Source organism: Plecotus auritus, assembly GCF_963455305.1.
Source record: "Plecotus auritus genome assembly, chromosome: 13".
Classification (NCBI taxonomy): domain Eukaryota; kingdom Metazoa; phylum Chordata; class Mammalia; order Chiroptera; family Vespertilionidae; genus Plecotus; species Plecotus auritus.
In genome coordinates, this window is record NC_137779.1 from 26,207,423 (window position 1) to 26,232,634 (window position 25,212).

At 55.8% G+C, this 25,212-nt stretch overlaps 1 protein-coding gene across 1 annotated transcript in view; it reads right to left on the minus strand.

The window, feature by feature from the left end:
• MN1 (MN1 proto-oncogene, transcriptional regulator) overlaps positions 1-19,919 on the minus strand; it is a 44,733-nt gene extending 24,814 nt beyond the window's left edge. The window contains exon 1 of the mRNA XM_080650536.1: positions 15,651-19,919. Coding sequence (XP_080506662.1) covers positions 15,651-19,401 — 3,751 coding nt within the window. The 5' untranslated portion in view covers positions 19,402-19,919. The remainder of the gene's footprint in view (positions 1-15,650) is intronic.
• Positions 19,920-25,212: the final 5,293 nt, after the last annotated feature.

Genomic DNA, 25,212 nt, shown 5'->3' on the forward strand with positions numbered 1-25,212 from the left:
CTGGGGGGTGGTCCTGTGCGTGGGAAGATGTTTAACAGCATCCCTGGTCTCTACCTTTTGTTGTTGTTAATCCTCATCTGAGGATATGTTTCCATTGATTTTTAGAGAGAGTGGAAGGAAGAGGGAGAGACACACATCCATGTGAGAGAGACACATCGATTGGTTGCCTCCCACCTGCACCCCAACCAGGGCCGGGAGCCTGCCACCGAGGTGCGTGCCCTTGACCAGAATCGAACCCGGGACCCTTCAGTCCACAGGCCGACGCTCTATCCACTGAGCCAAACCGGCCAGGGCTGGCCTCTACCTTTTAGATGCCAGGAGTACCCTCCCTCCTTTGCAGGTGTGACAACCACACACATCTCCAGACGCTGCCAAGAGTGAGAAGCAGAGCCAGGGCCCCCAGGACGGGGTGTTACTCCCCCCTGTTTGCAGCAAGGACACTGAGGCTGGAAGAGGTGCTGTGACTTGGCCAAGGGCCTCAAGTGGGAGCAGAGAATGACTCCCCTCCAGCCAATTCCCAAGCATTTGCTTTCACCAACCTATCCTGCCACTCAATGCGTCCAGGGCACGGCGCTCTGCAACCCCCACGGTGGCCCTCAGAGAGGGCGCAGGGGTTACACCTGTGTGACAGGTGAGGAAACCCACGCTCAGAGAGGCGAACCACCTGCCCAAGGTCACACAGCACACAATAGCAGAGCTGGGATTCGAACCCGGGTTCGAACCCTAGTCCCTCCCACTCTCACCCGGGACAGGGATGCCCACACACGCTCAAGTTCGCACTGTCTCTTGCTCTCACTCTCTCCGTTCAGCCCACGCCTGCCAGGTCCCCAAGGCCCCACCTGAGGCACCAGACACAGGGGTTTCCTGTTCTATTGCCAGCCCCCAGATGGTTTACCGATGGCACAGGCTCCGGGCAGAGTGCTCAGAGGCCGGGGACCAGCTCATCCCATGAATCCCTTCCACGAGAAGGCTGCCCATTCCGCACGCGTATCCGGGAATGTTCCTTCTGGGCACAGGCAGAACCGTCGAGGGGAAGATAAAAACCTAAATACCGCGGCGCCGCCATCCGCCGCCGGCCACCCTGCCTGACCATGGCTGGCCGCACACGCCGAGGTCCGAACAGGGTCTCACTGCCCCAGACAAGGCCGGGACCCAACCGTGAGGCCTGAGATTGTTGCTGCAGGAGCAGCGGTTCCAGCCCAGCCCTGCCCTATGACAGGATAACCTTTCCTGAGCACGTCCCCGGGCCAGGCCCTGTGCTGGCTGCCTGATGCGCAGCCTGGAGTGGTTCCCCGCCAGCCTCGACCACTCGATCCCTAAGGACAAGCCACCTGGCCTCTCTGCGATTCCTTTCCTCACCCTCAAGATGTGACAAACAGTAGCCGCAATGTTACCACGGCCTTTGAAGAGTCACATGACACTCTATATGAAACAGCTGGCATACAGTAGGTGCTCAATTAAAGCTGGTGCTGGCAGAGCACTTTCCCTGTGTCGGGCAGCCTTCCGAGTGTCTACTCACATATGTATGAACTCACTGAGTCCACCGAGCTCCAGGAGGTAGAAACTATTATCGTCCTCTTTCACCAATGAGGAAATGGGGGCACAGAGAGGTTAAGCAACCTGTTCAAAGTCACACAGCTAAGAAGTGGAGTTGCTGGGATGTGACCCCAGGTAATCTGGCTCCAGAACTTATGTGGTTCACTACATTATGATCATCCTATCAGTCCTCACAAGACTTCTATGAGGTAGGAACTTCCCCCCCCCCCCTTTTTATATATATATATATATATATTTTTAATTGATTTCTTACAGAGAGGAAAGGGAGAGGATAGATAGTTAGAAACATCGATGGGAGAGAAACATCGATCAGCTGCCTCCTGCACACCTCCCACTGGGGATGTGCCTGCAACCCAGGTACATGCCCTTGACCGGAATCGAACCTGGGACCCTTCAGTCCGCAGGCCGACGCTCTATCCACTGAGCCAAACCGGTCAGGGCTCCCCCCCCCTTTTTTTTAAGTCGTAGCAAAGAGAAAAACCAAGGTGGGAGCACAGAAGTAGCTAAGGTCTCACAGCTCAGAACAGTCCAAGGACCAGGCCTGAAACCTAGACTCCTCGTCTGGCGGGATCCGGTATGACTGTGGTTTCTCCAAGGTCAAGAATTGTCTGCTCTACAATGTCCACCTCCGTAAGAGGAAGGGGGACAGTGCTGCTGTCACCAGGAATGTATGTCACGGTGCTTTCTACACAAGGTTTGGAAACTTCTGGTATAAGAAGACCCTGGCCCCGGTCTGCACAAGGCTTGGCCCAGCAAACCCAGATCCTAGCTCCCAGGTAAGGGGGTCAAGACGCAGTGAGGGAAGACCAAGGCTGAGGGTCAGCCACAGTCCAATCCTTACTCTGCAGCGGTCCTGTGTGACCTCAGCCACAGTCCGATCCTTATTCTGCAGCGGTCCTGTGTAACCCTGGCCCAGTGGCTCACCCTCTCTGGGCCTTAGATCTCCCAGCTGGAAAATGTGGTGGAGAAGAGGCACAAAAATGGGAGACGTTCTTTCCCATTCTGCAATGTCACCTAGACTTTCCCCTTAGGGCTATTTCAGGAGTGGAAACTATAAGCGTGTGTTTCCGGGATGTTCATTGCCCAGGACATGGCAGCTTCGACTGCTGTCACGTCTGGACATCAGAGTTGCCAACCCAGGTCTACCCAGTATCTCCCCATACACACACCCAGGCAGGGAACCTGGGTCAGCAGACACCGGCCCATGGCAGCCAGCTCAATAAACTCTCCAAAAGCCTTTCCACTTGGGGCCGCCGCACGCTTCTGCTGGAATGCTTGAAGCCGGCCGGTCTTCTAAGAAGTTCTGAGTTTCCACTCCTCCCAAAGTGGCCACATAGACCCTGGCAGAGAGCTGCCCCCCTCCCCCCACCACAGGTGCTGGGGGCTAAAAGCATCCTCTTTCACTGTCCTGAAATGGGAAGCAGAGGCATGGGGCAGGGTCTTCCCTGAAGAAGCCAGGGAGAGAGGGACCCACCTAGAGGATGATGGGAAATTCCCAGGGACAAGGGAGGTGAGCCTCCTGCTCAGGGCAGGTAAGGGGGGATGGGAAGCACCAGGCACAAAGAGCTCGAATTTCAATACCATCTTCCCTAGTTGTCCAAACCACCAAATACCCCCAAACCCACCCCAGGAAGCAAGAGAGGAAAAACAAAATGTGGGCAGACCCAGGCCCCCTCCCTGTGCTCCGCCTTAACGTGGACCGTGAAGTTGCAGAATTGCCATCCCCATCCTGTGCGCGATCTCACTTCAGCTACCGTGGGTACGGAGGAGGGAGGGCAGGCCACCCATTTTTGCAGGCTGAAAACAACAGATCCATTTTCCTCTAAAGTTTCAAATGAGACATGCTCCTGTTTGGGAAAAGAATTTCATTAGGAGGAAAATATAATATAAAAATACCCATTTAGAAAGAATGTGCTATTAATTCTTAGCACTCTATGCAGAAGAGAAAATTGCATTTTTATCTAAATGGTTTTTCTGCATAAGCCATTTACAATATTCTTTGCCTCTCTATAATCGGCCCTTCTACCATTAGGACTGGGGCGACTGGGCTGAGGGCTGAGATCGCCCTCAAACACATTTAATACATAACCCCAGAAAATCGATTCCAACAGGGACCTCAGCAACAGGCCCGGAGTGCCTTTTTTTTTAAGGAAGAAATAAATATTGCTGAGGGAGGTGGGGGTGGGGGGGAGCCATCTGCTGATGGGAGAGGAAGGGACAAGATGGTTTAAGTTAAAAAGCAAATGCTCTGGATCCCTTTAACCAGCTGTGAAACTGCAACCGATTTGGGGGTGCACGATTGCAACCATTTGCCTGCCGGCTTGTGTATAGAGAGAGGTGTGTGCTGGTACCACACACACACACACACACACTCACACACACTCACACACTCACTCACTCGCATACTCACACACACACACACACACACACACACACACACACCACTCACTCACTGGTTTCCATCAGACAAGCAAACAAGAAGGGATGAAATTCAGGATACGAAAACAAACTATTTTTAAACACGAAAGCAAACAACACCAAGATAGTAATGCTGTTATTTTCCCATTAAACCAAGTTTCTCTCAGTTTGAAAAGCGAGAGTAACCTAAACAAGTCCTCCAAACACACACCGCGCGTTGGGGTGTGGTGGCCTCCGCCTGCCCTAACAACGGAAAAACCCCCTCCTCGGGGACGCAACCGCGGAGGCAGGGACGGGGCCGGGCTGCTTGGCCAGGTCCCATCAAACGTGTCCTCCCCCATGACCCCCACTCGCCCGTCTGGGTGCCCAGTCGTCTCAAACTTCAAAATGCAACACTTTTTAATTTTTCCAAAAAGTTTTTTTTTTTTAAGTCTTCCAGCTCTTTCCCTCTTGGATTCCCAAAATAACTGCTTCATCGCAAATGTCGGGGAGCTAAATTAATTCATTTAGGACATGCAGAATCTATGATGGGCACTGAGTGTGGGGGGCCCCTGTGATTCCACTGCCTTGAGCCAGACCGCTTCGGGCACTGCTCCATCCCTAAATTCTTCCTTTCAAACCAGGAGCCCCGAAATGTCGTAATTATAGCCGCGGATACAGGTAACAGGTGTGCCCCTCCGCCCCTCCCGCCCCCACCCCCCCGCCGCCTCGGCCTTCCAGACAAGCTTCTGGAAAATTTACCGGTCTAGCCTGGGGTGTCGGAATTACCGGAAACGACTCTGGTTTTAAGGGTTACATGAAGACCCTCTCCAAATGTAAGACCAGACACCGATGTGCATTAGCCTTTAATGAGCCCGCGTAAAAAAAAAAAAAGAAACTGTATCTCCATCTCTCCCAATGCCCGTACCCTTAGCGCCTCAAGTTCATTGCAGGCTGGCTCGGTGCCGACAACACCCTGTCCGGCCCTCGCTCTGCAGAGGCAAGATCTCGGTAGAAGACGTGTGCAAGGATCATTCAGCAAAGGGGGGGGGGGCGGGGGGGCAGTGCTCAGGAAACCATTTGCTCTAACACTGTTATGGCCCAACCCTGGGTTTAAAAAAAAAATCATAAAATAGTAAAAGTGGGATTTTAGCCCATCATCTGGAAACGGAGAGACAGGAAGGCTGTGGGGAGTCCAGGGGGACACCCAGAGACCCCCGGCTGACGCGCCCGCACCACCAACATGACACACGTTCCCCCGTCAGAGGCTGCGTGTTGGGAAAGGCCGAAGCTGCGGGCTGTTTGCCTTTGTTTTCCGTTATCACAGCTTTCGGGCCGTATGCGTACTTTCTCTTCCTTCTTTGGAAGTCAAACCATGCGTTTCTCTACAAGTTACACACACACCCAGCACCGCTATTTGTCAAGCGGCAGCGTGGAAGGTGCCCCGACGTGGTTTAGGATTCCGAACGCTTCTCCGTATCGGCGCTCAGCTCCCTCTATTAAGAATTCATGCTCAGAAACTTCCCGGGAGCCGAGACACCAGAAGGAAGCCCGTGTTCACGGGCTGTTTCCACGTCTCTGAGTGGCCAGGCTCGCTGGACCAGAGGGCGTGTGCTCCCTCCTCCCCCAACAAGTGATGGGGGAAGGGGCCACCCATCCTCTCTTCCTGGGGAGAAGGTGGTGGGAACCAAGACTTTATTCCCTGATGGGTGAGGGGCTCCATTAGTGTGCACACTCACCCTTGTACACACACACACACACACACACACACACACACACACACGTACACGTACACGTACACTTCCAAACCCAGCAAAATGCTTCACACACACTGACCCAAAATAGTGAAATGTACAAAGTAAATTAATCATGCCTCTCCCGGAGGCCTAACAGGATTACAAATTCGGCAAAAATTGACCACAATGAGATCAATAAGCTTCTACTTAAAATTGAACGGGGCCAGAACTGAGTATGAGCTTCTTAGAGGGGAAACCACACACACACACACACACACTCACACACATTTTTTTTTTCTTTTCTTATTAAGACTTCTAAGGCCTGTGTGTGTGTGTGTGCTTGTGGGTGAGTGGGTGGGTGTATGCGTGCATGCTCGCCTACGAGCCGAAACCAGCACAAGGCATCCAGAGCGTGATGCCCAGGCAATTTAGAAATAGTCACGGCATAAGGATCGTGAAATTGCTCCTGTTGAAAAAAGCCAAATTCTGCTCCGCAGCCTCTCTCCCCTCAACTCCTAAACCGTCACCAGAAGTTACATCGCAGGGGATGAAAACGGTCCATTTGTTTTGAGCCAATGTAGCCTCACTCCAAAAGCATGAAGGGCCTCCGATGGCCGGGCCGTGGGTCCCCTGAAGGGGAGGAGAGAGGAGACTCTCATCTCTCCAGCTGCTTTCCACACTTGGCTTATCGCAAGTCAGGGAAACCTTCCTCTTGCCCGATTCGTCACTTACTTTCGTTCTCTTTCAGCCCACCATTCAGAAAAATGGAAAAAAAATTATATATATATATATATATATATATATATATATATATATATATATATATATATATATATATTGTGTGGGAGGGCATTGCCTGCATTTCAAGGCACTGGGAACTGCTTGGAAGGTCTGTGAAGGCAAGATTATCCCTATAGAGACTCAGGTCTAGGAGGAAAACCTCGGCGGTCACTTAACGAGGTCACCGGGGGAAAGGTCACTCCTTTTCCTCACCCCCTTCGTCCCTCTTTGATGGAACAAGCTGGGCGCATCTGCCAAGCTTGATGTGTCTGTAGCAGGCCTCGGGGGGCCCGCTCTTCTGCCAGATACGTTAGCCTCAGGCACGTTACCAGGGCTCGACCTACCCGGGGCCCATCTGGGTCTTCACCACCCGCCCCCCCCCCCCCCCCCCCGGTCCCGTGTGTCTGCCTCGGCCACTAACTAAACAGAAACGGGCCCTGATGGCTAACAGACCCACCATGCGGTCAGCCATCTCAGACTGGGTCTTCCACTTCTATTCCCCCCCAAAACATCTGAGGTCACGTGGAAATCCCGGGCCCAACGGGGAGAGCTCGGCCAAGAACTTTCTGTCCTTTACAGTGGCCGACACGCGGGCCCCTAAACAAGTCACTCAGCCCTGGCCGCTCCCAGGAGGTGCTGTATAAATGACTTCCACATTTACAAGTTATTTTCCGCTCCTGAACCCCGAGGGTAGGTAAATAGCAGCGGACTCATGTGGATGCACTTCTCTCCCCCTTGACTATCGCCCCTGAGAAAACATAAACTGCACCCCCATCTCCATCCGGAATTCCTAATGGGGGGTGTTTCTGGCTCATAGGAAAGGAGGCCAGGGTGTCCCCATCAGGACTCGGGTTCACATGTTTAAGGACTTTTTAAACAGCCCCGCCCTGGACAACAGGGTAGAACGCGCTCACTTTTCTCAGCAAATGCTCAACCGACCCTCGCTTTCTCTGGAAGGCTGAGCCCGGGGGAATTCAAAGCCGGCGATGTTGTCTGCAGACTCCCCCACCCCCTCTCCCATCATAAGATGGCCCCTCAGAAGTAGTTTATTCCTGGTGGTCGTTGCCAATCACTCGACAATGCTTGTGTTCCAGGATCCAAGGGCGTCTGAAAACACTGCTTCACGGCGACTGAAAAGGGTCATATCTTTTTGACATCTCACCCTGCCCTGTGTGTGGAGGGATAACAGGGAGCGGGGGGGGGGGGGGGGGGGCGGGACAGAGAGAGAGTGTGTGTATGTGTGCAAGTATGTGCGTGGAGGGGTTCACTCACTAACTGTTCACTTACTAACATTCCAGGAGCTCCCAAATATGGCCAGGAACACCACACCGGGGCCCTCAACGTGGGGCAGCGACTTCCCAAGACACATCACACAAAGCCAGCCCCGTCAGAAGGGCCTGAGACCCTGTCACTCCAGCGAAATTTTTGACCCGAACTTTAAGATCAAATGAAATGTCTGTACCCCGACACTCTTGAAATTATGATCAGGAATGAGGAGGAGAAACTAATTTTAAACTCTCAGAATTAAACGCATCTCCGGGCCACTAAGTTCTCACAAGACAGGCTGTTGGAACAGGGAACGGGTTGTGGGGGGAGGGAGGGGAGGAGGGGGGGGGAGTCCACATTTCTTCCGAAAGCTCTCTATTTCTGAGCAACCACGGCGATACTTTTTTGAGATAAAAGCAAGGTCACACACCCCACCCACCCACCTCCCCACCCAGTGTCTTCAAAGCCGTAGACTTTGCAATGAACCCCAAATATGCCCCTGACACAGGGTCTCCCGGCTTCTGTAAACCATTGTCCAACACAACTCATTTCACCCAAACCCAGCACCAGTATGAGTCAGACTGCAACCCAGAAAACCTGAGACGGCGCCAAGGGTGGGGATCCCAGAGCCAAACCTTTCATGGGGAGCTCGAGACCTTCCTCAGAGACATGGATGGAAGGAGGACGGAGGCCTGGCGTCACACGGGGGATGCCACCAGCTCTAGTGGGTATGGGGGAGCGGATGTCGCTGGCCCCCTCAGCTTTTATTTAAAGATCAGAACATAAAAACCTGCTTCCCCCCAACAAGGCGAGTTGGCGCCGGGACGTTCATGGAGAGTTTCCCCCCTCTTTCGGGCAAATCTATTCCATATCTGATGTTCCTTCGGGGACGTTCGGAAAGAGCCAATTTGTTATTGCGAATGCTACCCAGTCCTCCAAACGGTTCAAATCAATTGCCTTTACGTTGAAAGGGCATTTGGGTCCATACGATGATGTATAAAATCATGAAAAGGAAACGCCAGGCGATCGCTATAAACTTCTCTCTCAGAGCCAGCTGCGCACGGAAGCAGCGATGATGAGAACCGACCGGCTCTCTCAGCCGAGAGGGAGAATGAGCGTGTGGGACACCATGGCTGGGACGCACCCGGACTCCGTGGGTTCCAGGGGTGCCAATCCAACACGGACGTGCACGGCCCACATCTGAAGCTGTCGGGAACGGGTTAGAAACAGCCCCTTGGGTTTCCAAACGGTGAAGAAACCTGTGGCACTTCCTCTACCTCCCCCCACCTCCCCGCCCACCCCCCACCTCCGCCACGTCATGCCCTTTCTGGGCCAACACCGGTGTTGGGAGCAGACCCTCCACTCGCTTCCCAAACCTCAGAGGCGGCTGATTAAAATGCAGGCCGGCAAACAAAGCGAGCCTGTGACGGTCCCACCCCGTGAGAACCATGTCTCGCAGACGTCCCTCCTTGCTCAAGTGAATGAAACTTAACTCTGCTTTTCAATCTGGTCACAAAATACGTGTGCAGTCTGAGCCCCCCTGCGGTGCACACGCGCCCACAGGTGTCCCTTCACTCGCACCCTAAAGCAGCCAGGGTAAGGCTATGTGTTGGATGTGTGTCGGATGCATGTTAGATGCGTGTTGGATGCGTGTTAGATGTGTGTCGGATGCATGTCGGATGCGTGTTGGATGTGTGCTGTCCCATCATGGGAAGATAGCAGGAAACGATCAGGCCCACCTCTGTGCTGGGTGACCCACTGAGCAAAAGGTGCCACATCGCTGGTACCAGAGGATGACCATAAAGGAGGGGAATTTCCACGAGTGAGAAGCGGCTCCGCTTCCCACAGCTGAGAGGCGGAGTAGGGGGGAGGGTGGTCGGGAGGGTGGGTGCTGCTGATTCAAAGATTCCTCTCCTGGCCAAAGAGTCTCGTGTGAGCGGAACTCAGCCAGAGGCACCTCCATGCACGCTCACGCACAAAACGCGTATGCCTGCTACTGAAAGACTCCAGATCACAGTCACCCGTAGCCCAGGAGGGCCCGGAGGCCCAGATTTCATAATTAGGACCTTGGAAGGCCTCCCCTCTATTTATAGGCCTTGCACTCACTCAGTCCTTCACTGAATCAGAACCTGCCAGTTAAGGCCATTGAGAGAAGGTTTAGCTTTCTTCCCCACTCGCCTTCAGAAAGTAGATGAAGGGGGAACGTGGAGGAGTTGCTGGGGGATGCGATGGAAATACGCTTGGCCATGCATATGCATATGTGTGTATGCTGCGGTGGGGCGAGGGGGGTGCTCCTTCCCACGCGCAATTGCACGGGGGCTCTGCTTTCCTCTGCGGATGACTGACAGACCCAGACCCAACACCCACCGCAGCCGGACTCTTTGACGCCTGGCCCCCGGACCCCTCCGTCTGGCTCCAGCGTGTGCGAGAAGACGAGGAAACTTGACAATGTCCCCCCAAATGTCTCTCTTCTCGATCACGCATTCATGTACGTATCAACAACTCCGCCGCCAGCGATCAAAACGCACACTCAAATCTGTCCGCCTGAGAAACGCCTAAAAATAGACATCGTCCTAAAACAAACACATCGCTGGGCGCGTCAAAATCCCGACTGGAGTCAAAGCGATGAAGCGAGGCGGAATAAGCAGGTGGGGGAGCAGCGAGGAGAGGCTAGAAGGTGCACCCACTAGTTATAGGGCACCCCCCCCCCAATAAACCCAGGTCCCCCCTGGCATGAGAGGGTTCGGTGTTTTTATGTCGCAGTGGGTTTCGGAGACCTCCCAAAACATTTGATCCTATGACATAATGCCACAGCCTTTTAATCTCTGCAATTAACGAAACAGAGCTCCACGCCGTCTTCTGTACGGGGAGCGTTTATCTGCTGAACGCTTTGGAGATCCCTCCCAGGGCACAGAGCTCAGCCCTAAGTTACTGTCACCCTAGTGGAGAGAAAGGTGATTTTGCTAAACCTTCCAGCATGCAGTGGGCTGAGGAGATGCCTGTGACATTCCAAGGATAGATCCTCGAGCCTGCCCTTCCCCAGTGGGAAGAATTTCCCTCCTCTAATTTCACCGGGTCCTCCCCGAAGATTTATTAAAGATGTAGATTTAATATCAGCCCAGAGTATCGAGTAGAACTTCTTGGCGAGGGCAGCCCGATTTTCGGGACCTATTAAGATTCTTGGTGGAAATTTAAATACCTCTGTCAGGCAAACACAATCATATCAGGAACCATAGAATTTCATTGCTAGAAAGAGAAATTAGATTAACCAAGCCTCACTCCTTTCCTAGAAACCTCAATAAAATAAGAAGTACATTTCAACAGTCTCTTACTTCCGGGGCTGAAGGAGGGCCTCCCGAGATATCTAAATGAATTTATATTAAAGAAAGCTATCCTTGAGGAAAACCCTGCAATCTGCAAAAAAAAAAAAAAAAAAATGTATATATTTATACAGAGGAGAATACATAAGTATATGTTACATATTAGAAGGCAGTGGCTACTTAAAATCAAAACAGCCAGAAAAAAAAAAAAAAAATCCAGGGTCAGAAACCATGGCAAGCTCCACACCAAGAAGCTTTTAGCCCCTGAAAACATCCTTGTCCTTTATTAATATTTAGTGGAAATGTATAATTGTGGATGTGTGCTGGGTTGGGGTTTTATGTCGGGAGGCGGGCAAAGAAGACAGGTTTATTACAGCCATGAAATATTAAACAAGCACCAAGCACAGTAGTAGTATGTCCCGGACTAGCCAGGGAGCAGGCAGGCCCGCATGTCAGCTGCACAAAGGGGGCTCCTGTTTACATTACCCCCGATTAACACCTGCAAAGTTTTGGGTTACATCTTCCGGAGGCTGCAAAAGTCCCATGAAGGCATGCAACCCCGGCTGGATGCTTTCACAGGGAAACGGGAACGCAAGGCTCCTTTGCCTTCCCCCCAAACAACTTTGCGTGAGCCTGGAAATTCTCTCCAAAGGTGTGGGGAGTGGGGGAAACGATTCAGAAAAACAGCGCTCGGAGCCCCCCTCCGTCCCCCGCCCAGCCTGCCCCGTGTCTGAAGGAAATTCAGTGTTCAAATCCTGCCCGCCTCGGATTGCTCGGCACTGTTCTACTGTGTTCCGACTGGAACGCCGAGGGGAGCGTGAAATTCCAAAAATTTCTCCCGCATCACTGTAAACATGTCATACTTCCAAAGAGGGCAGGATTGCATGCAGAGCGAAGACAGAGACCTCTCCCACTTCAAGGTATATGAAAGAGCGTTTCTAGACTGCTCCTGATTTTAAGATAGAGAGCAGCAGCCTACGGAATGGAAGTTTGGCCAGGATCAACTTGGAACAGAATAGGGTGAGTTCAAGTTTTGAAAATTCTGGGGAAGAGGCAGGAGGGGGTGCGAAGCATGCTGTTTCCTACAATCTCTCCTTCATCTACAATCTAGCATTATTTTGAGTTTTTTATCAGTTTTGAAATTCCTCCATCACCGCACATCGATTACAAAGATAGGTGGACAATTTTGCAAACTCATTTCACATGCATGGCAACCTCACTAATGTCATAGATGTCTGCAGAGGCCCAAACGCAGGCGGGGTTTTTTTTGTTGTTGTTGTTTTTTCCCTTTGCACCCTTCCCCCTCCTCCAACTTTGTGCAAACGGGACCTCATGATGAGATGTAGAGTTTCATTATATAAAAGTTGTTCGGTGGGTTGATTAAGAAGTCAGGGGAAGCGTGATTTGGAGAGACTCGCTTTCCTGGTTAAAAAAAAAAAAAAAAATCATAATCACATGTCATGCTGGCCTAGACTTTCCCAGAACTGCAACTTGCCAGTCGAGTTTCCTCCCTTCTGAAGGGCATCTGAACCCCATAAGACAATCTGGGCACGTCCCAGTGGCTACACGGCTTGTGCAGCTCTGAAGACATATTCCTTCTCTCCGACCTGAGCACGGGCCATTTTGTTAAATACCGACTAGTATTTTGTCATCGGAGCGAAGAATTTCAGAAACGGTGTTAATATTTAATCACATTAGTACTGGCGTGTTTTACGGCGTGACAAAATAAAATATCATTACAAAAATGGGCTTTGCCTGAAAAGGGGGGGGTGGGTGGAAGAAAGTGCTTGCTGGGGCTGGGCCCTGGGGAAGGTATTATTCAAAGCCGCTGGACACCACTGCTTCCTGGCTGGTGGGACCGTAGAGGCTCATGTTTAAGGAAAAGCAGAACATCTTACTTTAATGGTGTTGTGTGTGTTGTTGTTGTTGTTGTTGTTGTTTGTTTTTTGTGGGTTTTTTTTTACTCTGTTTCAAAGTGGTACACTTCAGTGTGATTTCAGCCAGGGGACTCGGGGGCCTGTTGAAGGCTCTGTGTACCTATTTATACAACATGTACAGATGGAACTGTAGGGTGTTATCATAAGGAAAAGTTTAATCACCCTTATTTACTACCAGTAAGGGAGCAGCGGTCGGATGCAAATGCCTTATAAAGCCCTAACCAGCAGCCCCAAGGCTGCAGAGGGTGCAAGTGACCTCAATTTAGGGCTTTATCTAGGAACCTGTCCTTCCCACATCACAGAGTGGAAAACAAAGGAGGTCAAGTGGGTGGAAGGAAGTCCCTGTCCTCCTGGGTGCAGGGGAGGGCTGCGTGGGGCGGGCATGTTGGGCAAATCAACCCTAAAGTGACTAGCATCTGTTTCAAAAAAACAACAAAACATTTTCCCTCATCTGTCCGTGATCATGAAACAAGCAAAATAGAACATTTCTTTCGTGACATTTCTTCATTCACAGCCTGCATCTTTTCATTTATTTTTTTCCTATAAAGGAAGATTCCTGGGGTGGACTGGGAAGGGAGTGGTGGGACACCTTTAAAAAAAAAAACAACTCATTAAAGCCACTCAATCCCTCTCCACCTAAGATCTTTCAAAAGACTCAAAGGCAAAGTGCTACTGGATTTTCTTTATGAATTCACTAAATCGGGTTTTCTTTTCTTAACTTTTCTCGCCCCATTTGGGCCAATATGTTCTTAATTACTGGGGGGATGGGAGAAGGGGGAGGAGGAGGGACAGCCAGGCCAAGCCAGGTAGAAGTGACAGGGGCTGGGATTTGTGCTAACCAGCTATCGATCGGCAGGGATCGAGATGTTGTGTACAAGAAAATAAAAGAGAAGGGGGGCCGCGCAAGCAGGATGCTGTGTCCAACTCCATTTTTAAAAGGAGGCGGCGGGGGTGGGGAGAAAAGGGGAGAAGACACCAAGGGCCCCAAACTAACCAGTTTATGGCCTTGCCTGGGAGAAGCCTTGGAGAATGCTGATGCTGGCTCCAGCGTCTGCTGTGCATGCTAAACACCCGGCTTCAAATGAGAGAGCGGCATCCCGGGCTGGGCAGTAGGCGAACAAAGAGAAAAGCAGCAGCAGCAGCAGCAGCAGCAGCAGCAGCAGCAAGGCCGGCCGCATTCATGAATTAGAAAACCTAAGCGGGAAAGCGACCCGGGACAGGCGTCTGCCCTGAGAACCCTGAGTCTGAGCCACCCAGCTCCAGCCGTACGTCCCCTCCCCCCTCCTGCCCATGCCACTCTCCCAAAACCTACCCATCCCTGGAACCCAGGGTCAAGAGATGGCAGGCTGTGGGGAGGACTAGGGAAATGAAGGCAGAGGAAAAGAACTCTAGGAGAGGGCAAAAATCAAGGGATGTGGTTTTAAAGACGTGGTTTGCATCGCCAGCCACTGGTTTCATGATACTATTCAGCCTGTTGAAACCAAGGGGATTCAACTAGGGTGTAAAAGAAAAAAAGGGAGAAATGGTGGGGGGGGGGGGGATAAAAGAAAGAAATGATGTTACCTAACTTTAAGAAGCCATTATCTGTGAGGAGGGGGATAAGGGAGGAGAGGAAGGTTCCATTAAAATAAAATTGATATCTACAGCAGCCTCGTCTTCTTTAGGTTAAAAAACTGTTATTACTTAACTGCAATGGTGGTTCATTGACCAGCCCCCACTCCACGCACCTTAAAAGCCCCCAGGCCTGATTGGGGGTGCTGGCGGGGAATGCTTAGAATGCAAAGGAGAGCTGGGACCAGACATCTGTCACCAAAGCCAGGGAGATATTGACAAACGCGGGTCCTTTGTGTCTTAAGAATATATATCCCCATCCCCATTCACAAACGATGCCCTGGGTGAGTGGCCTGGCCTCTGCCAAGCAGACCCCCGCCCCGGCCCCACCAAATGTCCAGGGGATGCACCTGGGAAAGACTGCCTGCCTCCACAACCCCTACAGGTACCCAGCTTTTCAATGAAACTCCAACAGTTAAGAAGAGACAAAACAGCTACTCATCAGGAACAAATGTCAAATTAGGCGTTGCCTCTGAGTGATGCTGCCACAACCAGGGCTGGGAACATTTTTTTTTTTGCTAAAGATGCTGGCACACAGGGAAGGGAGCTGAAGCGAGAGGTTGGCTGCCTAGAAAAGATGGGGACGCATGAACATAACTTCCCATGTGTCCTACCAGGAGGGGGGGCACACGACCCCCCCCCAAACCAAAACCAGCCTGGAGGTTGAGGCTGAGGAGGGGTCTTAGTGTGAAAGGGAGAGGTGCCCCGACCTCTGAGCAACCAGCTGGAGCGGGGGGTGGGGGCTCTGCAGTAACCCTCAAAGCGCTTCCCCCGGAAGTTCTTAGCACCCAGTGGCACCAGAATCTACCTGGCAGCACCTAAGGGGGGGGGGGCGGGGGGAGGGGCAGACTCATAGAGCCCTGGGTGTGAGTCAGAGGAAGGGTCTCCAGCTCTGAGCTGGGCACTAAAAGAAGGCCCTGTGGTCTCCTAATTCCAAAGGACTCCCTCCTTCCATGGGGCCTTCCAGGCTGCAGAGGCTAAGGCCTGCAGTGGGGGCGGGGCGGGTCTCCGGGAGGTAAGAAGGAGAGCAGAAGGGGGGCATATACCTTCTTTGCTGCTGGGGTTCTGGGGTTTGGCCTTCTCCCAGGGCGCCAGCGTTTTGTCGTCCTCGGCCCCGTCCACCAAGGTCTTGTCTGCGGGCATGTACCAGGTGGCGCTGTGCTCCGCCATCAGGGAGTCCAGGTCGATGGTGCTCATGGCGCTCTTGACAGCCTCGGAGCAGCAGCTGCCCAGCTCGCTGTCTCCGTTCTGGGCGCCGCCGGAAGCCCCCACAGCACACTCGCCCTTCTTGCCCCCCTTGAGCCCCAGGGGCTGGTCCTCGGAGATGCTGAACTGCTGCCTCTGCAGCTGGATCTGGGCCTGGAGGATCTCCAGGGGGTGGATCTCGTCGGGCGGTGGTGCCCCGCTGCTGCTGGTAGGGGTCCGGACCTGCTCCAGGCCAGGCGTGCCCGGATGGCCAGCGCCCCCGCCGCTGCCATAGCTGTCAGGGGTCGAGGTAGAGGTAGACATGATGCCTAGGCCGAGCGGGGGCGGGGGAGCCTTGGGTCCGTGTTCCCCTGCGCCCACCCCCCGGGGAGGGAGTTTGGGCGAACCTGTCACCATGGGGCTCCTACTCGCTTTCAGGGCCTGGGGGTTGTCAGAGCTGGATGACACTTCGTCCTCATTGGCGTAGCTGGTGCTCACCTCGTCTGAGGCGAACTCGCCCACGTGCGGGGAACTACCGGCGGACTTGGCTCCGCCATCCAGGGACGCCATGAGGTCCGGCTGGTCCCCCAGGAGCAATTCGGCCCCTTTCCCCCAAGAAGGCGAGGTGAGCGCTTTCTCATGGGGCGTGGGTGCCCCGCGTGCCTCGCCCGTCGAGCTTCCCCCCATGGCCGCGCCTGGCTGCTGCTGCCCTGGGCTGACCCCGGGCGCGCCCCCGCTGTCCGGTGCCGCGGAGTACTTGTCGAAAAAGGTCCCCGGGCTCACGTGACCACTGTCCCTTTTTCTGCGACCCCGTCCCCGGCCACCGCCCCCAGGGACCGGCTTGCCATCGTTCCCCGACGTGGATTCCAGGGTGTAGTTTGGGGAGAGGCTGGTGCTGTCCCCCTGGGAGGGAGGGTTGGGCGGCCCGGAGGTTTTGTTGCCACTGCTACTGGTCCCCGAAGGGCCTCCGGGCCCTGGGGCCCCCGGAGCAGTCCCTCCGGGGTAGTAATCCGAGCCCGGGTTGCCGGCAACGGCCGCGCCATCGGTCTCGTTCTGGCTCAATTTCCTCTTCCCCTCGGGCGGGTTCTTCTTGTTAAAGGTCACGTTGAGGTTGGGGGCCCCGAGGCTGGCGATCATGTTCTGGCAGGCGGTGGAGAGCGCAGCCAGGCAGCTCTGGCCGAACAGGTTGTCCTTGGAGCTGGGCTTGTTGAAGGAGCCCAGCGAGAGCGCGCCCAGCTTACTGGCCGAGGTGCGCTGGCTGGACTGGAAATCCGGCTGCGGCGGGTACGCGCCTCCGCCGCCTCCAGTGCCGCCGCCGCCCCCGCCCGCGCTCGGGGGCGAGTTCACGCCTGGGCCGCTGTGCGGTGTGGCCTGCCGGTTCGCTGCGCCGAACGGGAAGCCTGGCTGGGCCCCGAGCGCAGACGCCGTGAAATCCGGCGGAGGGGGCCGGCGCTCAGAGGGAGCGCTAGGCAGCCCCACTCCGGCCCCCGGTGACTGCAGTTGGCCCAGGCCGGCCAGGCTGCCCCCGAACTGCAGGCCGGGGGAGGGCAGCGCGGGCACGTGGCCCTCTCCGGGCATCCTCAGCGGCTCCTGAAGAGGGCCCCGGAACAGCACCCCCGAGCCACCGGGCGGAGGGGGTGGCGCCAGCCCAGGGTCGTGCGGGCCGCAGTCCGCCGGCAGTCCCGAGCCGCCCATCCTGCGGGGCAGCAGCTCACCCGGTGGCGGGTGAGGACCTGGGAACCACGCGCTCTCCTGCGCCAAGTGTGGCGCCTGCTGCTCGAAGGTGCCCAGGCGCCCCGCGCCCGCGCCGCCGCTTTCGCGTTCAAAGTTCGGCTGGGCCAAGCCGCCCACCGGGCCGCCGTGCACCAGGCCACCCTGGCCCACGTCCCCGGGGTGGCCTAGCTGAGCCAGGTTGGGTTGGCGCAGCCGCTGCTGCTGATTCCGCGACGCCATCTGCTTAATCATGAGGGCCGCGTTTTGGCGCTGCTGCTGCTGCTGCTGCTGTTGCTGCTGCTGCTGCTGCTGCTGCTGCAGGGACTGGTGGTCCGGGGCCGGGTGCTGCAGGGGTGGCCCGGAGGGGAAGCTGTCGGGGACCGGCGGTGTGAACTCGCCGGGGAGGCCCGAATAGGCCGAGGGCGAGAGGTGGTTGTCCAGAGCGCCGTTGTGCATGCTGCCGTTCCACGAAGCACAGCGGTCCACTCCCGCGCTGCCCGGGAAGTCAAAGCGCGGCCTCTTGGCCACATTCATGTAGGGGGGTGCGTCGAAATGCTGCAGCCGCTGGTTGGGCGCCTGCTGGGGAGGAGGATGCTGCATGTTGAACACGGGCTCCGAATAAGGGTGCATGCTCCGGTTCTCCAGCCTGTGGATGGGGTACTCGAACTGCGCGTGTTGGCTGGGCAGCATGGGACCGCCGTCTTGCAGGCTGCCGCCGGGTGTGCCCGCCTCGCCCTGCTGGGGCCGCGGGAGCGCGGGCGGGCACGAGTTTTGTCGGACCAGAAGCCCGGGCGGCGGAGGCTGCTGCGGCGGCGGCGGTGGCGGCTGCTGAGTCTGCTGTGGGGGCTGCTGCTGCGGGGGCGGCGGGGCCTGCTGGGGAGGCTGCATTAAGGGGTGCCTGGAGCCTACTCCGGGCTCCAAGCCCACCGGCATCTTGCGGGCCCCGCCGAACCTCTCGAAGAAAACGCCATGCTGTTGCTGTTGCTGCTGCTGCTGCTGTTGCTGCTGCTGCTGCTGCTGCTGCTGCTGGGCGTGCATTTTGGACAAGCCCACCATGCCTGCAGCTCTGGGCAGAGCCGAGGCACCCGGGAAAGAGCCCCCGGGAACCTGGCGACCCGCCGCATAATGAGGCAACTGCCCCTCGGAATCAGAGGGCGAAAACATGTCGAAATGTCCCGAGGGCGCCTCGCCCGGGTAATTGTATTCCAGCGAGTCGACGGCTCCTTGGTTCGCCACCCTCCGGTTCTCCAGACTGTGGGAATCAGAGCCGCTGGAGGCGGGGAGGCCGTGGAAGGAGGCGGCTCGGTTAGGGCTCTGGTCCAGCGGCAAGCATGGGGCCGGCACGGCGTGGCCCGAGGCGCCCGAACTGTGAAAGTCCGGGAGGTTCCCCGGTCGCTGCGGGCCGAAGCTCTCCGGCCCCTGGCTCTCCGCCATATGATCATAACCCTCGGCGAACGGCGGCTGGCTGCCCAGGCCGCCGCCGGCGCTGCTGTAGCCGAGCAGGCGACCCCCGTGCAGGCATGAGGCCCCTGGGTCCGGGCCACCAAAGTTGCCCCCGAAGTGAGGGTGATGTTGGTGGGGGTGGTGGCCTCCCGGGTGGCCGTGGTGCGGCTGCTGGCCTCCAAAGAATCCGTGCACCGGCTGCGCCTGCAGCCCCCCCGCGTGCAACTCCGAGTGGCCGCGCGCGTGGAAGCCGTAAGGCTCCATGTTCATGCCCAAGATCGGGGGCTCGCCCAGCGCGCTCATGGCAGGGTCCACGGGGCCAGGAGGTCCCCCCGCATGGAAAGCCGGAGCCTTAAAGTGGGTGTTCATGCTTAGTCCAGCCTCGTTAAAGTTCCTCTCGCCCTGGCCAGCGTTCCTGCTGTTGATCTGGGGCTCGAATTGGTCCAGCCCAAACATACTTGGCGGGGGGTGGGGAAATCAATAGGGCATGACAGCCTGCTCTCCGCGGCGCGCCTCCGGCCAGCTACTCGTTCCGGCCCTGGGTTGGGACGCTCGGCACCGCGGGGACGCAGTGCGCACCGCCACCGCTCCTGGCCTGTGGAGGCTGGGGGCTTCTCCGCTTCTCTCCCGAAGCTCTGGCTCTGCCCCACACGGGCCTCTCACATCTTGCGGCGCCGCAGGGCCTCCAGGAGCCGTGTTGGAGGGCCCATGCCCCAGGCAGTTGGCACAGCCGCGGGTGGGTTTGCGGGGAGGGTACAGAGCTGCAGGCAAGTGGAGACAAAAAGTTAAGTGGGGGGAAGGAGGCGGGAAGGAGGCAGGGAAAGCAGAGCGATCACCTTCTTAAGTCCAAACGGGTCGGGTGGGGAGCCCCAGGAAGCCGCCCGAAGCCTCTTGGAGTGAGTCCGAAGCGGAGCTGCTGAGGGGCCGGGCAGGGAGACCCTTTAAAGCCGTGGCTGGCGCCCGGGCATGGAACAGAGCTGTCCCTCCCCCCTCCCCGGAGTCCCCGCGCGCGGTAGCTCGAGCCTCCGCCAAGCACGATCCACTCGCACAGTCCCCGTCGGCCCCGAGCAAGCGGCTACTGTTTCTTCAGCTGGTCGGAGGACTGGAGGCTTCGCTCGACATCACCCGTGCTGGCCCCCCGAGCCGAGGGCGCAGCAGGGCTGGGGAGGCAGCGGGCACCCGGGGTTGGACCCGAGGGTTGGGGAAAGACACGGTTCCCCCGCTCCGCGGCCGGTGCGCTGCACCCCGGCGCGCCGCACCCCCGCGCGCCGCTTCGCTGCCAGGTCCGCCGACTGCAGCTTGGGTCCTCCGCTGTTCGGTCTCTGAGTTCGCTGGGGTCTCCGCGCCCGGTTCCAGGCTCGGACAGGCAGCAAAACGAGGGGTTGGGTCTCTCCAAGGCTCGGGTTCCCTGCCTCCGCGCCGAGGTGCTTCGCGAGTCCCCCTCGGACCCGGGGAGGGGGGCGTACGCGGGTTGGAGGACCACACTGGGCGAGCCGGCTAAGGCGTTCCCGCGGAGCTCTCGGAGCCCAGAATGCGGGGGCGGGGGCAGCTCTGGGGGGTCCGCGCACCCCTCTCCTGGCTAACGGGGCGGGGGGGCTGCGTGGGGCGTTCCGAGGGTCTCAGCTCCCCTCTCTGCGTCTGCCTCTCGCCCAGCGCTGAGAGAAGCAGCAACAAGTTTTGCATTTCAGCAATCAATTTCAGCCATTACATTTGCACCAATCAGCACAGCCCGAGCTGGGTCCGGGGCGGGGCTCGCTGTTAAGGTGGTCCTGGGTACTGGCTGCCGAGGCCCCCCTACGAACCCGCACTTCGCCAACTCCAGGGTCCCCCGCGCTGGTCTCGCCTGGGGGTCCAGGGCCAGTGCGCTTGGGGCGCGCCCTGGCCTCCCAGCGCATCGGGGTGGAAAGGGCGCAGGCTTAGAATGGCGGGAGCTTGGCTTTGTTCACCCCCTTCCTACTCACACAGTTACCAACTCCCCACCCCCAACTGAAGCGAGACCTGCGGGGTGGGCAGGGGGTGGGGAGGTGGGTGGTAAGCGGTGCGGGGCTCTCAGACAATGGGGTCGTCAGGCACAGCTCCTGGACTCGCCAGGAAAGTCGCTAAGTATCGACTGTGCTTCAACCCGAGGCGAACCCTCGGCTCTCCAGCGCAGTCCGCTCACTAGTGGCGCCCAACTTAACCGGTCCTCGGATTTTCCTGGAGGTGAAAGCAGACCGGAACCCCCGAAGTTAGGGTTCTCCTCCAGACACTCGCGCTCCTGCTCTCCTCTCCCTCACATGCACAATTGTTCCCTAATCCCACTGCCTGAGACTCCCAGTCCTCGGTCGCTGGCTTCCACCCGGAGGAGCCGTGACCACTCGATCACTTTATGGGGGGCACTTCGGCTAAGTCCAGCGCAGAGCGGCGAGGAAGATAAGCGCGCAGAAGGACGCATCCCACTACTGGCAACTGGACCGAGGCGAGGCCCAGTGGGCGCGAGGCTGGCCTCCTTAAGAGATCAATTAAACTGAAGAGGCCAAGGAATTGGGTTGTGATACTAAAATCAATAGGAGTAATTTAATATCTGCCCTGCTCTTTATGAAATATTTATCCCAATAATCTTAGTTAAAATGTTTAGATCTTCCTGATCCCCACTGAGGCTGAAATCTATCTTGCAGTTGGAAGTTGGAAGTTAGAGGTGATGGGGTGGGGGTAGAGGAGGTGTTTATTCTATGTGCCTGCCTGTGTGTATTTTCCTCCCTAAAGTGTGTGCGGGGAAGGAAGGGGAAGGCCTTTAATGCTCCTTGCTATAAAATAGCACAAGGCAATTTTGTGAGCCCACCAGCGTTCTTCGGAGAAGGGGAGGAAGGGAAAAAAAAAAAAAAGAACTTTCTTTGAAGTGCCCCTGATATCGCTATGAAATCTAAATAAAATTAAGCATGGTGTATAAAAATGCCTTTTCCCCCCACAAAAGAAAGTGTTTATCGCCTACGTCTGTCTAGCGTTTGCTAAATTACGCATGAAATCTGAAATGAAATAAACGTTATAATAAAACCAACCCCTGAGCCCTTTTTATTTAAAAACCTCAGATTAAGCACTCCACGAACGCGGGAGGGAGTTAAAAAGTTACCACTTCGCGCAAGCGAATTCACTGCTCCCCGGAGCTGCTGCTGGGAAGACAGATGCTGGATTTTCAGAAATGCTAGGGAAAGGAGCTCAACTTAGGGTGAGAGGAGACAGGAATCTCAAGGAACTCCGGAAGAAAATGACACCTCCCCACCGCCCTCCAAGAAGAATAAAAATAAAAGACAAACCTGCAACTCTAAAAGTCAGAGAGCTGAAGCCAGCTCAGACCCAAGGTCCTTCGTGGGACCTCCCTGCTGGGAACGTCCGACAGATATTTTTTTTTTCTTTTTGAAATTAAAAATGAAAATTACCCCCACCGAACATGGGGTCCATAAATAAGCATGGAGAAGAAGTATTTGTACAGGGCGGTGGAGTTTTAAAAGGATTTTTCTGCAGGATCAGGTTGTTGGTCTGTGATTAAATATTGATTTTGTGTAATTAGTTTTCATGTGAACTATCCTCTTGCTGATAGCTTAGAGGTTTCAGAACTAGAAAAGAAATGGAATTGGACATGGAAATTATTACTTAGCAAAGTGACAGGGAAGTGAGAGACTGAGAAGAGAGTGAGGCTTGGCTGATTTAGGCACAAAGAACTAAAGGGCCTGGGTAGGCCTCTGGTGGCACCTCCCCACCCACAGGGCCCCAGGCCAGAACCTGGGGGACACTAAGCCTCTTGGGCTGGAAGGGGACCAGTAGGGGGACTGGGTTGCCAGGAGGAGGACCCCGGTGAGGGCAAAGCCCATGACAGCGGGTCACATACCTGGTCCAGAGTGATTGGTTCTGGGTTATGCGTGTGTCACCGGTTGTGTCCAGAGCAGCCGTGGGCAAACTACGGCCCGCGGGCCGGATCCCCTGCAGGCCTGGGTCCCTCTTGCTCTCCCCTCCGCTCCTTTACTTTGAATTTATATTAGTTCACACAAACACTCCACCCATGCTTTTGTTCCGGCCCTCCGATCCAGTTTAAGAACCCATTGTGGCCCTCGAGTCAAAAAGTTTGCCCACCCCTGGTCCAGAGGGACTAGGGAACGTTGGGACCTGTCTGGAGCCCCGGGGTGGGCCAGGGCAGTGGGAAGAATGGCCCACAGACCAGCAGTCTGGGGAGACCCCTGTGGGAAGTGCTCTAGGCTGAGGCATGACTTCACAGGGCTCTGGGTGGGGGTCCCCCGAACACCTGCGCAGGTTTCCTGTGGAATAATTCTGTGCGCTCCAGAGAGGGGTGTGTGGGAGTTTTTCTCTGGGGCTGTTTCCAAGAGCTCCGTCTGCATGGTGTGCGAATGTCTGAAAGCAGGGTGCGTGCGTGTGGTTGGGCTCGCTGTGTTCCTGTGCAGGCCGTGTGCCTGGGTCACCTCTCCTTCGCGCCACAAATGCCGTGCGAGTATGTGGCATGTGCCTGCGTTTGTGTCTTCGTCTGTGTGGGGGAGGAAGGACATGTGCATGTGTTTGTGTACAGGCGTGTGTGTGCGTGCATTCCGGTGTCTCTGCGAGTGTCCCTTGGGGGAGGAGCGTCCCCAACCCCGTGCTTCTGGGTGATGCCTCCGTGTGTGTCCCTGTGTATGCAGCTGCCTCATACCTTGTGTGCCTGCATCTCTGCTCATGCGTCTGTTCTCTCTGCGAGGGCGAGAGCCAGTGCCACTGCCTGTGCCCATCTGTGCCCATGGACACGCCAGTGTGTGCGCCTCCTTGGTGTGTGCGCCGCCTGCAAGGGCCTGCGGTTTCTTTGGAACAGACACATTGCCCCCTAGCGCCCAGACGAATTCATGTTCCCACTGCCGGCCCAGAGCCCAGAGCAGCAGGAGCCTGGGGCCTTTCTCCCCTCTCTTCCCCTTCCTTCAGCCTCCCCTCCAGTTCGAGGGGCCCTCCTGGCGGGGGAAGGAGACACAGCTGGGCTGGGGACCCAGAGCGGAAGAAGAATGCTCCAGGGAGTTACCTGGGGCTGAGATCCTGCACACCTGGACCAGCCCAGGAGCTCCAGTCCTAAAGGGGACCCCCACTGGTGAGCCCCCACTCAGCAAAAACACAAAACAACCGACACTCACACCGTTTACCCACACACAGCCTTCATGCTGGCCCACCAGGCCCCCAACACAAACACACACACACACACACACACACACACACACACACAGAGCCACAGCTAGCACCTATGCCCTTCAGAGCTTGGACACGGGAAGAATCACAGCAGGCAGAGTCCCCTAGGAGGCCTGGAGGGGAACCTACTTCCCCTGAGGCCTGGGGTAGAGGGTCTCAGAAAGACTCCCTCTCTTGACCGAGTGGTGGAAAGGATATAAACTCTGGCATGACATACCCAGATTCGAATCTTGTCTTCGCCACTTATGATCTGGCGTGACCTCGGACGAAATCCTTTCTTCCTCTGAGCCTCAGTTTCCCCCATTGGAAAGAGGAGTCACAGCCAGTTGCTGCGGACCATAAGGATTGGACATTTAAAAGTGGCACAGAGCGTGGCAGATGGCAGGCATTCATTAAATGGCAGCCTCTCTTATTACCATTATTATCATTATTATTTCTTCTGTGTTTGGACTCAGGGACGTGGAGAGTAGAACAATGAATGACCCCAGAGAAATCGGGTTTACATGCCAGGTCAGCCTGCCCGTGCCCCCCCCCCGCCCCCTCCCCCCAGCCACCCTGTGAGAGAAAGGATGGCTCTCTCAGGCGCTCACCTCCACCTCTCCCACCCCACACTGTGCTGATGTAAGGGGGTGCAGCTGGCATCTGTCCAGGAAGCACCCAGGGCTGATGCCTCCGGGGAAGGCCCTGCTGGGACGAAGGATAGTGACCACCTTGAGGGTTGGAAAGGATGAGACCCTCATAGCTGCCAGTTGCTAAGCAACAGCATCCCCTCCCTCTCTGTATGCATGATGCCTGATTATCTTTTGGGGTCTCTCTTCCATCTGTCCATTGAAGAAATACACATTGAGTGCCTACTGTGTGCCAGGGCTCAGGCTGGGAAGTCAGAAAAAAAATGTGGAAGATGGATCCTAGCCCTCAGTCTGAAAAACCTAGCATTGTATTCTAACAGGACTACATTATATACTATAGGGATAAACTAACTGTGCTGAGAGGGAGGAATAATAGGGGTTTCCAGAAGTGGGTTTTGTAGGTGGAATAGGAGTTTAATAACCAGAACAGGGTCAAAGGACTTCC